Raw genomic sequence first — 15,501 nt, forward strand, 5'->3', positions numbered from 1 at the left:
CCCATTAAGCTTTGAGGAAGAAATGGAAAGGGGAATGATGGTGCTCCTGAAGATACAACATGCTGGTTTTAACACATTTGCACAAGTGCACAGTGGGAAGAAAAGGAGTATGTGAGAAAATCTATTTCCCTTTAACAGCTTTCAGAAAAAATAACCAGATCCTTTTAAAAATACAAAATCAAAGTCCCTGGATACTTTGTTATATTGAACTAAAGTTTTCCTGACCTTTTTCTTGGGTCGGCTGTGATAGGCTAAGAAATAAGTAGTTAGAGTTGTAGTCAGTGTTTTTGGTGTTCCTCCTTCATTTGTAGTTACACATCAAATATTTCAGCTGTCTTAGTGTTAGAAGCTGGATTGTTAGTTCTGAGCTACTACCATCACACTGGCCTTGGTAAACCTTTAAGTACATCTCAGAATACCTGTGAAGTTTTGCATGTGCCCTGACCCTTTCCTGTCATCCACCCATTCCTCACAAGCCTGGAATTTCTCCCGTACCACAGAGTGTTGGTACATCTTCCCCTCCATTCATTCCCCTGTTGGTGCAATGTTGGAAATGGCCTCATTGGGCCTGGGGAAGTTTAGATTAGATACTAGGAGAAATTTCTTCACAGGAAGGCATGTGAAATATGGGAACAGGCTGCTCAGGGAAGTGGTGGAGTCACCATCCCTGGAAGTGTTCAAAGGATGTGTGGATATGGCACTTAAGGTCATGGTTTAATGGTGAACAAGGCAATGCTGGATTCAGGGTTGGTTTTGATGATCTTGGAGGTCTTTTCCAACCTCAGTGATTTTGGGTAAGTCCTGGCTTTGGTACCTGCTTCAGTGACCCCCCCCCTGCAGCAGGAATATAGGACTGGGCTGTCACTCATCCCTCACTGCCAGCAGTGCCAGCCTGGGCATTCTTCCATTTCAGAATCCGACCAGGACCAGGCACTGTGATTCCCACTTCTTCTAAGGCCTTAGGCTGCCTTACTCTTGTCCCTCTGTTTTGGTCAAAATGTTTACTTTCTCAGCCCTTCACTCCAGTTCATGTGGCTTTAAGCCCATGGGTCATCCCATTGAGGCAGCTGCTGTAGCTCTGGGACAGACCCTGGTTCCTGTGCTCTGAGTTTTCAATCAGTGCTTCATTTCTGATTTCCCAGGGGTCAAGTTGCACATCACAGCTGTAAAGGTCTTGGGAAATGGGCCTTGTAGTATCAGGGGCCTTGTAGTGTCAGGGATTTGGGCATTCGAAAAGCAGAAACTGAACTGCATGTTCACCTCCTGTTCTGCTCCTCAGCATTCACTTTCTGTTTTGATGCAGCAGCCAGGTTGACTAACGAAAGAAGGTAGGAAAATCACTGCTACCAGAGGTAGCCTCAGTCTCGATGCTTTAGAATGGAAAATCACTGTCATTAGAGAGGCAGCTTTAATCTGCAGCTTGCCCTGTGCAAAGAAGAAATGTTTTCAGAAGAGATTTTTCTAGACCATAGAAGCTTCCTGCAGCATAGAAACAGCCACATCCTCAACCCTGTAGCACAGTTCAAGCAAATGCAGTGGCTGGCACAGATCAAGTGTTCCTGCCCACTGTACAATGTCACAACTTCTCTGACTTCAAGCCAGAGTTTCTAGCTCAGTTTTCTACACGGCTGTTCCTCTGACATGCAATTCCTCCTGTCACCAATCTCTCTGGACAAAGCTACAGCCATTATTAATGCTTTCAGAGCATACCAAAAGGTTGGGAGAATTAGTGACTGAGAGCTCTAATTAGGTCTCCTAATAAAGTAACATCTCAGCTTCTGCGAGTTGCTGCCCTCTTGCAAATGCAAAACAACTCCACTGTTCGGCTGGATGGCATTCCTAAACACTCTTGGGAAGGGGAGTATTTGCCAGGAGTTGAACACACTTGCCCCAGCATGGTATACACAAGATCTGGGCTCACATGGACAAGTGGAAAAGTGAACTGCAATGCTCCAGCTTACTCTGCTGCTTTTGCAAGTTCTCTGAACGTGCTGGCCTTGAATCTTCAGTTTCAGAAAATCTGCTCTGAAACTTATCTAATTCCCTTGTCAGCTTTTTTATAGTTTGTTTTTTAAACTTTAACATAAGCATTTAACAGCTCAAACAACTCTGCTGTTTTTACAGCTGCAAAGTCTAGATCCAAAGGAGAAAAACTAAACAATGTCTACCAGAACTCAAAACAAGGAAAGTTACTGTAACTTTGTGTACTGATAAACTGTTTGATGCAAAACTATTACTTTACTGACCAGCAGAGTTAACTCTTCTCAAAAGGTTAACAATAATCTGACTGGTATTTTGAACTGAACTGCACTGCGTCTTGTTCAACAAAGTGTTAAATGAAGTGGCTTATAAGTTGATGGCTTTGGAATAAAGAGAATACCATAACCTGTTTTCCTACTTCTCAGAGGTCCCTCCTGACAGAGACCATTTATTCACTTACCTGTTCTCTCCCTCTGAAGTGTCAGCTGTCAGGATTTCACACATGCTGAAGTGTAAGATCAGGCAAACCTGGGCATTCCCGGCCTCTGTTACTGAGTAGAACCAGCTGGGCCTGCTGGTAAATAAATGCCTGGCACTTACCAGATAACAGCACCAGCCTTATGAGCACCAGGTAAGCCTCAACTCCAACAGCCTCTCCTACACAAATGCAGGAAAGGCAAAGAGACTTGTGTTCAGGAGACTGCAAACAGAGTGATTAAACCAAGGAAGATTAAAAACAAAGTAAATTACCAGGAATTTTCATGAACAGGCTTCAGCTTCTGCTGAGCTGCTGTTTATCCCCCAGAACAGGACACTGCTCACTTGAGATGACACACCAGAAGATGACACAGCCACAGGCAGCAGGCCCACCGCACAAGCACTTGTTTATTGACATCAGGAAGTCGTACAGGTACAGGCTTTGTACAAAAACCTACAAAAGTCAATTTCCTAGCTTGACTCCAAGAGTTTAAAACTGTGCGTCTGGTTTGAGCTGTGTGACATTCAGCTGGATCTGGAGCTGCTCAGAGGCAGGACATTGTTTGCCTTGCTGCAAGTTCTGCCTTACACACAGAGGGTCTTAATCAGGAGTCCAGCAAGCAGTGGGTGTCAGAGTTGTAGCTTATCTAACTTGCCCTCAGGAAAGCTGATACCTACCAGACAGTGCAGAATCCCACTATTTGTGCTCAGATATAGCTCTGCTGATTACATGTTTGACTCCCAGAACTGAGATGGGTTGTGAGAGTGTGTATGTGTGTGTGTTTAAGAGACTGGCATTCAATTATTGGACTTTTAAAATATTTCCTATGTTTAGCTTGCAAGCCAAAAAGAGGCAGAAAGCATAAAACTTCTACTTACACGCCCCTTGCATAAAACCAATATCAGTAGAATCCAGGAGGGTTCTCAGGCTGCCACCACTTGACTTACAAACACGTGGGGGAGGTGCTGGATGTGTCTGTGGTAGGGAACACCTTGGTATTTCATTCTCTAAATTCACAGTATGAAAACTACTTGAATTCCACCTCAGCTTGAAAGAGGGAAGGTTTTTAAAAAACAATTTGTGGACAATTACAAATAGGTTTCAATATTAAATTCTGCTCTCATCCTCCTTCCCCTACTTGTTACAAAACCCTCTCAATATGCAGCCACCATCACAATGTTACAAATGCATTCAAGGTAGTCAGCTGGTACCTTGAAGCAGCACAGAAGCACTCAGAGTTTCCTGCAAGCTGTGGGCTGTGCTGGCAGTCCAGGCCGGACAGACAGAGCAGGAAAGAGCAGCTTTGTCCTCGTGGAATGCACACTTGGCTTCCAGGGCATGGGGCTGCTGCATCTCAAGAGGATGGAGAGCTGGGGAGCAACGCAGGGGAGGCTTAGAACGCTCTCTGCAAGACTCAGCCGAACCAGGCCCTCACAACAAGACAAGTTCATTCTTACTACTCCTCTGGCTTCTTGCCCCTCCTGCTCCAGTATTTGCTATATGCCTCTTGGAACATGTTTTTGCAGGGAATTTTGGCCTTCAGTTTGGTGCAGATCAGGAAAGAGCCGCCCATCTTCCGATGAAGAGAGTAGGTCTCCTCTGGCGGGGGGATGAGCCGATGCTTCAGCATGATTGGGATTAAACCATGGATCTTTTCAGTGGTGCTTTGGTTGCCGAAATCAAAAGGCTCCTCAGATGCAAATGCCTCTCCCAGGATGAGGACAGCATTTAAGTGGGCATTTTCCATTTCCTGCCCAAAAGGAAAGAGGGATAAGTAACACCATTAGCCATGACAACTACCAAGAAGGAAAAGAAATGCTAGTGCTAACAGCAGCAGCTCAGAAGAAATAGACATCCCTGTCAATGACAAAGGGAACCTCCAGCCCCCAGCAAGACTGAGGAACATTTAGTTCATACAGTTTTGAGCAACTAAACCTTCCAGAAGACCATCTTCCCAGTCATGAAACTTCAGGAATTGTCATCAGCTGCAGGGTCTTCCACAGGGAGAAAAAGAAGGACAGTGGTTTTGGGGCTAGCTGTATCCTCATTACTTTTCCTGCTCCCAAAAGGAAGTGAGAACAAAAGCCAACAAAAGCCACAACTTTTTTTATCCTCCTCCCTCATGCTTATCAAAAGGGCTTTTGGACTGACACTTTTACCACATCAAGAAATTTGGGGAATTTCACAGATCTGCAATCACCTTATCTGTGGCCAGCACCAAAATCAGACACTTCTGCTCCATACCTTGATTTCATAGCCAGTGAGGAATTTCATCTCAATGGATTTCTTCAGTACTTTCTCTCTGTCCATGTCAGCAGCTGCCTTGATTACCTGAGAAGGAAGAATACTTTCAGGAGAGCCAAGAGAGGACTGAACAACAGGACTGCTGCACAGTCCACAGGAACACACATCAACACCACCCACCTGCTCACTGCCTTGCCTCTGCCCTCTCTTCAGGGGCCTGCATGCTGGGCACGTTAAGGGCTACTGGCTGAAAGATCCACCTCTTCTCAACAGGGCTACACATGGCCCAGAGAATGTAAGGGACAGCCAAAAAAACTTCACAAATAGTCAGCCCTTCCCCCAGAGAAATAGCAGAGCCAGCTGTGAGCAGCTTTGGGTGGCAGCTGCTGGCCCTGGCAGCTCAGTTACCACATGCAGAACATGGTGATCACAAAGGAAGCACGTTCGGCTTCACATCAATTTATCTATCTGTGGAAAAGCTGGAAATCTCAAGAAGAGATGGGGAACAAGCAATTCCTGCATGTCCTCAAATAAAAATCACAGAATTGTGAGTGATCTGATACACCCTGTTGCCCAAGGCCCCCAGCAAGCATCACTGCAGTTCACTTTGTGAACATCCCACCTCAGAGAGCCAGCAGCTTGCAGCACATATGCAGACAGCCATGGCAAGGGATGAAACATGAACAGAGACTGCTCTCTTGCCTCCAGCCCTGCTTCCCTCCACACCCAAAGTGTATTCCAGCACAAAGTGATAACAGGTAAGAGTACTTGCAAAATCAAGTGCAGCTATCTAGGACACAGTGCAAGTCCTCACCTCTATGTAGACATCTGTGAACTTCTCATCAAACCCTCGGGTTGCTCCAAAGTCCAGCAGGGCCACCTGGAAATGGAGAAAAGGGTTTATATTACAGTCACCCATTCTGGTAGAACCTGATGTTAAGAATGCTCCTGATTTTTTCAGGAAGATCAGCTGGCTTTCCCAGCTGCATCCCAATTGCTCCCGAGTCCTTCATTGCCAGTCTGCAGCCCCAACAGCTGCACCAGTCCAGGGCTGAGGAGGAATGGCCAATGCCCAGTCCCCACACTGCCACACCTGCTCTGCTGGCAGCTCCACTCAGGCTCCATGTGCAGGGACAGAGCAGCACTTTGCAGCACAGACCTCAGGAATAAAATGCAATTCCATCTGCCTTATGGAGCATAGACAAGCAGCCAAACCAATGAGCAGGAATTGCTGCCCTTATCTTCAGCATAGCACAAGAGCATTTAACTGAAGAGTCCTGGGCTCAGGTGTGTCCTGGTAGAGCACTGCCTGCTGCAGCTTCCCACTGACCCTCTTCAAAACAGATCCTGAGATTAAGGAAGTAGCTGTGACTGCTCAAGGGCCAGGGTTACAGCAGCCCTGCTCTCCTACCAAGCCCTAGTGAGGGCAAGTGCCAAAGGGAGGTTTCCCTGTGCTGCCTGCCCATGCCTCAAGGACAGGAATCTGAGAGAATCTCAGTCAGGGCTCATTAAGTGGGGAGTGGGAGTAAGGAATAATCAAAAGCTTGTATAGGCAGGACAGTGGCTGCTCAGGCTTACCTTGTGCAGCTGTGGGTCATAGAAGAAGTTTGACCAGTTGGGGTCAGTCTGCATGTAGCGGAACTCAAACAGTTCCCGCAGGCACAGCACCAGGATGTTGTGACAGATCTTGAAAAACAAGGAGAGACAAGAAACAAGTCAGGAGAGCAGCGAGCCCTACTCACACCTGTAACTTAGAGCAGGCATCAGCAAACAGGGAACACATCACCACATCAGCAGGACCCATCTTCTCTAAGCTGCCCAACTCCTGCAGAGCTGAAGGAGTACCGCTCAGCAACTCCCAGCCCACACCTGCCATGGGGCATCCTTAGCAGATGGCACAGATGGTCCAGTGCTCATCCAACTGCATTCTGGTCCTGCCTTTTAACTTTCCAGCACTGACTACACACTAGGTGGCTGCAAGAATGGGAATCTTGCATGGTACACAGACCCAGCATGCACTCTTGTGGGTTCAGCACTGACCCAGCTTGAGGGAGGAGCAGCAGAGCCACACCTCAGGATCAACAGAAGCAAGGGTAGTAGTCTCTGAAGACCCCCCTGCTGAAATACACACTCCAGCAGAGCTTTTCTGTGACAATTGCTAAGCTGGAGCCTGTTCAGCAGAATTGCCAGCCTCACTCTGCCCCTCTCCAGCTTCTGCAAAGCTGAGTAAACATCATATCCAAGGTGAAAGGAAGAGAGCACCCAATGCAAGCCCAACCCTGCTACAGGACACTCCCATTTGGGTCAGAAGGCAGAGGGTCAGCCAGGCCAGTGGCTTACCAGAAAGAAGGGCTGTTCCTGCAGCAACAGCCCAGCTCACAGCCTTTTAAAATGAGTCCTGGTGATAAAGTAGCTCATTGCTGGGGACAGTCCCTAAGAATAGCCAGCCAGCTCTGGCACAGCTTCAAATCTAATGTGACACTGGGATCTGTTTAACTAGAGGAACCGAATCTGTCCTCTTCCCCGGTGACCTGCTAAGAGCTGACAGCTCACACCAAGAAACACACACACATCCAAATACCAGGACAGTTATTTCTGCCACTAGAACAGCTGCTTGTCCCACCACAGCACTCCAATCACTGGCTATATTCAGCACCAACGCCCACCTATCCCCACATCCCTGCTTTTGTTTACTGACAGGTACTTTTCCAGCAGCCCTATGCAGCACAGGTCAGTCCTGCAGGAATGACACCCAACTGCTTGCACGGGAATGATTCTGCAATCCTGCCCAGAAGAGCAGCTGCATAAGACCCCTTTTCCCTTACTGACAGTCATCCCAAACCTAAGGCCATCATTTCTGATGTGATGGCATCACACAGTGAGGCTACCTCCCATTCAGCTGCCCTTGCCACTCAAGCCCTCCAACCCTGCTGAATGCTGGTGCCTGCAAGGCCCAAACAAGCGTGGAGAGACTCCAGTGTCACTGCACCTTCCCTCAACAAGTCTTCCTAGAGCCTCCAGACAGTCCCTGACTCCAGCCCTGCTGTGCCACAAGGCATCCCCCAGTCTGGCAGTCACGGGCAGGCTGAGCACAGGGCTCTGAACAAGGGCAGGAACACAACCTCCCCAATTTACCTCATTTCGAATCTCCTGGCTCAGCCCTTCAGCTTGATCCAAGGGAAAGCCAGACACCAGCTCTGTGGTCAGCACGTGCTTGCTGCACAGCTCATCTATTACTCTGGGTACATAAAAGAAGGGGTGGTCTTTCAGCAGCTCCCTAGGGATGAAAAAAGGAGAGGAGAAGGTTTAGGAGCCCTGAGAAGAGACAGACCCATCAGCAACACTTCACACAGCCCTTCACAGCCTGTCCCCAGACCCTGGTTGGGGCTGCCAGAATGTTTTCCTCAGCAATTACAGCAGGGATTAAGTCAGCAGTAACCCTGCCAGTGACTTACAGCTGCTGACAGCTCCTGAGGTCACATCTCCTGCCAGAGCAGTGATATTAAGAAGGTTCCAGGCCAGTGCATCAAGGGCCACTGGGCTCTTTTGCTCACCCCACTTGGCTTTAGGGCCAGACTACATGCATGGAAGAATTACTTTGCCAAAGGGGGCAGTGCCACAGGGGCAGTTCTGTAGCAGGACAGGAAGAGCATCCAGCCACCATCTGGATGCTATGGCAAGCCAAGGGAGCAGGCAGCACTGGGGTAACTGCTTTAAGAGGGCTGAACTGAAAACCTCCTAGGCTGAAGGCTGAAGGATGGGGGAGGCTGACAACAGGCTGCGATAAGAGCACACAGAGGAGCACTGCAACCCAGCTTCAGGAGTTACTGCAGCACCTTCACATGTGGCAGAACAGACAACCTTGCACAGGAGGAGGTGACCACATTTTAAGCCATGCCCAGCTGAGACAAGGAGGTGATTTTGGGGGACAGCTCAGCCCACAACCATGCACGCTTCCCCTGTGTCACATGGCAGGGCACAGCAGTCAGCTCCCCACCATCCCTGAAGGTAAGCAAGCTCTCCTGCCTCTCACACACACACACAGAAGGGGCTGAAGGCAATAGTGGGAACATACTGGAATTTCCTTGCACAGGCAGCTTCTCTCAGGTAGTCACACTCCAGGGCCAGCTCTCTGCTCACAACTTCAATCAAGTGCTCTGGGAACAAACCTGAAAGTCAAACAGCACAGGAGAGAGCAGGCTTAGAAAAAAGGATCGCCTCAGGCTAAGCTTTCCAGGGCTGCCAGCTGAGGAGCAGCCTGCTATCCAGTCAGCTGAGCTGAGGAGTACAGGAGGCCCCAGAGAGCCACAGTGTAGTTCCAACTAGATGTAGGTTGTGCAGTAATCCTAGGCCCAGGCTACACAGCTGCTCCTAAGTCAAGGTACATCCACACCACTGCTCTGTGTAGCAGAGCTCTGTCCTCTCCCAGCTCCCACCCCACAGCCGAAGATGTCCATTCCTGCTATTGGCATGGCTGTGCAGGGACACTCACTAAAGACAAGCACCAAAACACTGGCCAAAAGCAGCAAAAACAGCCCTATATCTGCCTCCAAGTGGCAGCAGGCACTGCCAGGAAGAAACAGTCAGCATGACTAATACAGTGCACTGCAGCAGCAGCACGTAGCCAGGGCCTGAGATGCCAAGCCCAGTCTTCTTAGTCTTGAAGTTGGAAAATCAATCTACTTCTTGGGCCAAACACAGCTGGGGCTGCAGCAACCTCTGTAGGCCCTGCCCAGCCACCTGAGAGAACAGTTACAGATTCTGTCAGCACCCAGCCTGTTTTTAGAGCAGCATTTGTACAGTCCCACTAATATTTACAGCTGCTGCAGGCAGGTATTTGGAAAAAGGAGTAGTAAATCCTGCATTCCCTGTGGGAAAAGGGACTTATCCATGTGCTGGGACACTGGGCAAGTTCTCACAGCTCTGATTGGAAAGAACAGAGAATGTCTAGGAAGAGCACAGAATGGCAGGCATGGAGGGCTGCAAGGGAACATGGAAGAAGAATGAGTTCTGCCAAATGTACCAGAAAGTAACAGGACAAAGCAAGACTACCTCACCTGAACACTGCCCATACTCCAAGCCTAGAAAGCCATCAAAAGTGAGTATTCCCAGGCACTTTATTTTATGCCAAGAATCCCTATGGGTCTGTCTCTATAGAGAACACACAGAGACAAGTGCAGGTTACTCTGGCAGGTGTGTGCATACACATGGCCAGGAAACACACAGGTGCACTTCCCACCCCACCAAGTGGGCACTGGAGCAGGCATGTGCCCCAGCAAAGGCAGCAGCAGTTCTGCAGCCAAACAGGGGAACAGAGCATGGCTCCCCAAGCTGGCCCTGCACCCTCTGCCCACATCTGCTCCCTCTCCTGCTTTCTGCAGGAAATCTGCTCCTGGGCAGACCAAGTGTCTCTAAGTCAGTTTCCCCAGTCTTCGGAGGGACACATGGAATGTGCTGCTTGAAAAGGGTTGGCAGAACTCGCCCTGCACCAGTGAGAACACAAGCCCTGCCAGGGTCTCAGTATTCTTACCTTCAGGGAGAATATTGCTCATGCTCAGGACAGCCATCAGGTTGTTGACATCACTGTTGATGCTCTGGGCGACTCCGGGGTACTGTGGGACAGAATGGCAGAGAGCAGTGTTGAGATTAGATGGCCTGGTTGTACAGGGCATGATAAAAACACCTGGCTAAGCATCCACTGCCCCCACATCACAGCCACCTACAGCCTGGCAATGAGCCAGGATATTCCTGAGCCACACATCCCTCCTCCTCTAAAAGCTTACTCAAAGCCCAGTGTCTAAACCAGGGGACAGACAGGCTAACATACAGCTCCTTGCAATCAGAATGGCTTTGTTCACATCCTCTGATGGGAATTCTTCCAACACGTGATGGGTTCTCAGACACACAAATCTCACAACAGCCATGGCACTCAGTCATTTCCATCCCACAGCTGAAAGCACACACCCCTGGAAGCCCCAGTGTGTCATTCCCAGCAGTAGGGCAAGTGGTGAGGCCCCAGCCCAGTCCTGGCAAAGGCACTTCATCCTGTTCTCACTGTCTGTCAAGATGGGAAGGAGCCTGCACAGCTGAGGAAAATGTGTGCTGATGCCAGAGGGTTGAGTTTCTGCTGCTGTTACCTTAGCCTGACTTCAGAGGGCACTTGGGACACAAATGGCTTGAGAATACATCAGCACCCATTGGTACTATTTCTAAAGTCTCCCCATACTACAAAAACCCAGCAATGAGCTGACCAGCTTTGCCTGGGATACTGCTCAGTCAGCAAGGAACCTCACCCCTTGGGATTATAAACCATGCTGTACAAGGAGCTTTAGCTCTAGAATGTATTTTTGTTGGAAACGGCCACCTGAGGTTGCTGACACCCAGAAAGGGGCCTGGGGCATATGCACATCCCAGAAAGGATGGAGCAGGTGGGACCCTCCCATGCAGCCCTAAAAGTGCAAGCAGTCCCTCAGCACAATTATCCCATACTACACTGAAATATCTATAGGATGTCTCCTGCTCATCTGGACTCAGACTGGCTCAAGCTGCAAAGCCTTTCCTGTCTTTTCTACTCAGCTTGCAGTAGGTAAGACACCAAATCTTCACTTGCATTAAAATGTTTCTTATTTGTCTAGCAGTACGGATGTAGCTCCCCTGCCCTTCTCCGAGCACAAACAAGACATGGCTGCTCTGTAAAGCCCACCTGGATTTTCATGGCAACTTCTTTCCCATTTTTCAAGCGTGCCAGATGAACCTGACCAATTGAGGCAGCAGCAAAGGGACGTTCTTCAAAGGACTCCAGTTTATCCCTCCAGTTGGGGCCGAGATCATTGTTCAGAGTTTTCTATAAATAAATAGAAGGGATCAGGGTATGGGAAGCAAAGATTTAAGACTTTCAGTCTTGGAAATCACGTTCCTCTAAGGTGACTGAGTTCCGAGTACCTATAACCTTCTTTCTAGATCATCCTCTGTGCCTTGTCATTGCACACCAAGGCAAGGAGTGGTGCAGCCAGCAATGCTGCCCCAGCACTGAACAGGTGCTTATCAGATCTCTGTGGGGCTCTGCCCTAAAGGACAGAAATCTTGAACACAAACACCACTGCCTTGGCATACAAACATCCCCTTTTAGGTGCCACCCGCTGTCTTCCAGAAAATGAGCAAGGAAAATGAGTGAGCTATTTCTCCTCTTTCATCATGCTGCTAAGCTGAAGAGAAGCAGTCCAGGCACGACTCTCTTTAAGGCAATATTGACAATTAAACATCACAGCCTGCTTTAACATCTTTTTTGCTACCCTGCCAGACTGTCATATTTAAGTTCTAGCTCTGCTTAGTGTCTTTCAGAAGGTAGGTAGTGCTGGCAGTTCCTTTGGCATCGCCCTTTACACGTTAATTTACAGAGAACATACACACTGGGGAAAGCAAACTTCATTCGCTTCAATCTGAATTTTCTTGATGGAAAGTTAACCAGAATGGTAGGGACAAAGCTGCTGTTAATTTTCCAGCAGACTGAGGCTTGTAAGTCTGTTTCTAAAATGGGATGTAGACATATCTAGACACCGCCTTAAGACCCACAAGAAAGAGGAAACAGAAGAAGAAGCTACACTCAACAAGACCCTATAGCCATATTTGTGGCAGCATCCTGCTCCATGTCAACATTAACTGCAGAACATGAAAAACTCCCAATTTTTTTCCCCCTCCGTCTAGAACCAAATTTCAATTTTTTTGAGAGAAAAGACAGCACATAATTGAGAGAAGGAATCACATGTTACCCCCAACTGAAAATATGTAACATTACTGAAATATTCTATACAATCTCCATCCACCTCCCTTACTGAGGGAGGTGGCATTTTTCTGTCCATTGTCCCTTTCCCTGATAAGCACTCAGGAATATTCCTCACCATCATCTGCTTTATTGGCATGAAGTCGGCACTCTGACGCACACGCTCAAAAATCCTCTGGAGATGGGGGTTGATGAAGGCATCATCTGCCAAGGGAAAGCGCACAGCAGTCAGTGCAGGCATTGCAGTCTTCAACACACAAAGAAATGTGCTCCTGCACTCAGACAAGTCAGGCTGTCCTGCCCCAGGCACACCCCAGTGAAGGTTTTAGAAGTAATCCTTTAGTTCTTTTGGTGTGGTGACAGGCTGCACAGACCCAAGAGCAGAGAGCTCTGCCTCTGTCACACACCTGCCCATCTTCTGGCGGGCAGCGGTAAAACATCCATGTCTAGGAGAGGCCACTGCCTCATGGAAACACAGGTCACAGAAGGGAGCCCTGGACAGCCATCCCAGCACTCTGAGGTTCCTAATGTGGTTTAATCCAATTCATTTTAAGGGGCAGCAGCTTCTCTAAAATACTATGCAATGGTAAAACATCACTTACACAAGTAATGAACTCTTGGAGAAACCAGGATTCAGCATCTGCTACTGTAAACAACTGCCCAAATGCAGAGTAACTACAACTGGGCAGAAGAGAACACAGCTGAGCCCAAACTTTTAAGCTAGAAGTATTTAGCAAGCAAATATTTACACTTATAAGAAGAGGGGCTGGGGCATCTTGAAAGATTAGTCCTCTGCTTGAGCAAAGGCTTCTACAACTCAGAAAAACTGCCATTGCTGGCAAACATTTCATTTCATAAACGATTATAGAGGAAATCAGATTTTTCTGTTCCTCTCCCAACACTGGAAAAATCCAGGCTACAAGCCTTGATCCTGAGAACTGAACCTGCACATGCGATTGTGACATTCAAACACAAAATTATTGTTCCTCTTTAAATACACATGCATGAACCACCTTATGTCTATCCCAGGAAACAAGAAACCAACAGTGACCTTAAGAGGACTGTCCTGGGAAGAAGGGTGGAAAGGAATGGAGAAAAGAAGATAAATAATGCAGAGATGTGACATTAACACTCAGCATTGTTTATAAATTCCCACTGAAGCCATAGCAGCATTTTAAAGTACTAACACAGCCCCACTGTGGAACCAACAGGAGTTTTTAAGAGGAGCAGGCTTTGCAGGAACAGTGAGTAGAGCTCCTGCTGTGACGTTACAAACCCGCAAGAAGGTGAGACATTGCATTTGCGTGTGCACTGTGAACACTGAAAGAAACACCTGCTCTGTCACTGATGGTGTATCACTGCCCAGCCTCTGAACATGCTGAAAAATATTCTCAGGGCTATGTGAAGGTATTAACCATCATGCTGCAACGTTTCACCTGCACTGCCAAGGGTGACTGGGCAAAAGGAGAATGGCTCTAAGAGCGACTCCTGCTCCCAGAAGCTGTTTGTGTCAAAGCATCAGCATCTGCCACAGGCATTCAGGATCAACTACCTTCATTCTGCCCACTGCTGACATCCATAAACCTCTCAGGGGGTTTCAACCCCTAGTCTGGGAGGGCATCCATCCTTAGCTGGTGTGTTTGACCACCCCCACCCTTTGTTCATGAGCACAACGTCAGCTAGCCAAGAAACCTGCAAGTCCAGGCTGACTGTACAGAAACTCAGCAGCAATGTCAAAAATCAGTCTTGCCTTGGATGCAACTCTGCCAGGCTTACAACATGCTGATGAATAAGGTTTTACGTCTTTGTGGTCAACTGGTGAGGCCTTACTGGAACAAAACATGAAGCAGGAGCCAAGTTGGGCACTCTCAGCTAGCAAATGCAGCTGCATTTCCAACATCTCCCAAAACACAGGATGACTGGGGGCCTTTGGCATCTTTTCTGTGCATGACCTTTAGGAACATGGGTCCCTAACAAATCCACTGACTCCCACATCAGGGAGACACAACAGACATCAGGGGTTTTAAGGACACTGCTCTGTGACTTGTGCTCAGCTACAGGGAGCTCCTGTCCCCAGTTAGCACCCAGACCTGCTGACAGAAGCAGTTATTCAAACTCACCAGGCCCCAGAGAAGCCCATGAAGTGGCAAGACCTTCCTGAAACCTTCCTGTCCAAACAGCCACCCCAAGAAACAGAGACTCTACATTGCTGATGGTGTTTGACTTATTTCACCACAGCTGTCCCCCATCAAGGTCACTGTGGACCTGTGTTCTTGTCAGGCACAGCAGAGTCCACGTGCTTACAGCAAGAGTCCAAATGAGGGCTGGGTACAACCACTGAGGTTGCTGAAGGCCTGTTCCTGACACCAGAGTGAAGTCAATCACCAAATATTTGACACTCCTGTCAGAGCACCGTAACATTAGGAGACAGCAGGCAAGTTGTAAAAATCCAGGACATTTCTGCTGCTCAGAGACAGCCTTTCATAGCTCGCTCCTCTGCACTCACATCCAGGCCCAGTGCAGCTGTGACCAACCTTGGGGACACAGCAGGCACAACTCAGTGGTGTCCCAAGAATCTGAAATTAATCCCACCTATGGTAGATGAGTTTAACTGCAGAGCTCATTTCCAGGCATGGCTTGTTCAGCCCACATACCAGAGGCACTGGAAAGCAAAGAGCACAGGAGCTCCTCCTAGATCTGCACTGTGAGCCATCAGTGGCACTGGCATTTTCTGGAGGGTGAGAAAACAGCATGTGGGTGGCAACCTTTGACACAGCAGCTGATGCCTCCCACTAGGCTCTGCCAGGTGGCCATCAGCCTGGCAACCACCTAAACCAATTGATCAGCAAATGAAGTGCCAATCAGGGCTCTCTGGGACAGTGAACTGATCTTGTTTTGTTGGCAAGCCCAAACTATTTAACACTCTACTAGATCCAGTCTCATCAGCTAATACCTACAAAAATTCAAGTAGAAGCACAAGCCAAACAAAGTGAGTACTTAAAACACTCAGACACTTACT

The 15,501-nt window shown here is 48.3% G+C and overlaps 1 protein-coding gene across 1 annotated transcript in view; it reads right to left on the reverse strand.

Annotated features, from left to right (window-relative positions):
* Positions 1–2,845: 2,845 nt before the first annotated feature.
* Positions 2,846–15,501, reverse strand: part of COQ8A (coenzyme Q8A) — a 42,896-nt gene continuing 30,240 nt past the window's right edge. The window contains exons 7-15 of the mRNA XM_030268954.4: positions 12,601–12,686; positions 11,406–11,546; positions 10,233–10,314; positions 8,778–8,871; positions 7,838–7,979; positions 6,281–6,388; positions 5,517–5,582; positions 4,703–4,789; positions 2,846–4,208 (exon numbers count right to left, since the gene is read on the reverse strand). Of these exons, the coding sequence (XP_030124814.4) occupies positions 3,915–4,208; positions 4,703–4,789; positions 5,517–5,582; positions 6,281–6,388; positions 7,838–7,979; positions 8,778–8,871; positions 10,233–10,314; positions 11,406–11,546; positions 12,601–12,686 (1,100 nt within the window). The 3' untranslated portion in view covers positions 2,846–3,914. The remainder of the gene's footprint in view (positions 4,209–4,702; positions 4,790–5,516; positions 5,583–6,280; positions 6,389–7,837; positions 7,980–8,777; positions 8,872–10,232; positions 10,315–11,405; positions 11,547–12,600; positions 12,687–15,501) is intronic.

Source organism: Taeniopygia guttata, chromosome 3 (genome assembly GCF_048771995.1).
Source record: "Taeniopygia guttata chromosome 3, bTaeGut7.mat, whole genome shotgun sequence".
Taxonomy (NCBI): Eukaryota; Metazoa; Chordata; class Aves; order Passeriformes; family Estrildidae; genus Taeniopygia; species Taeniopygia guttata.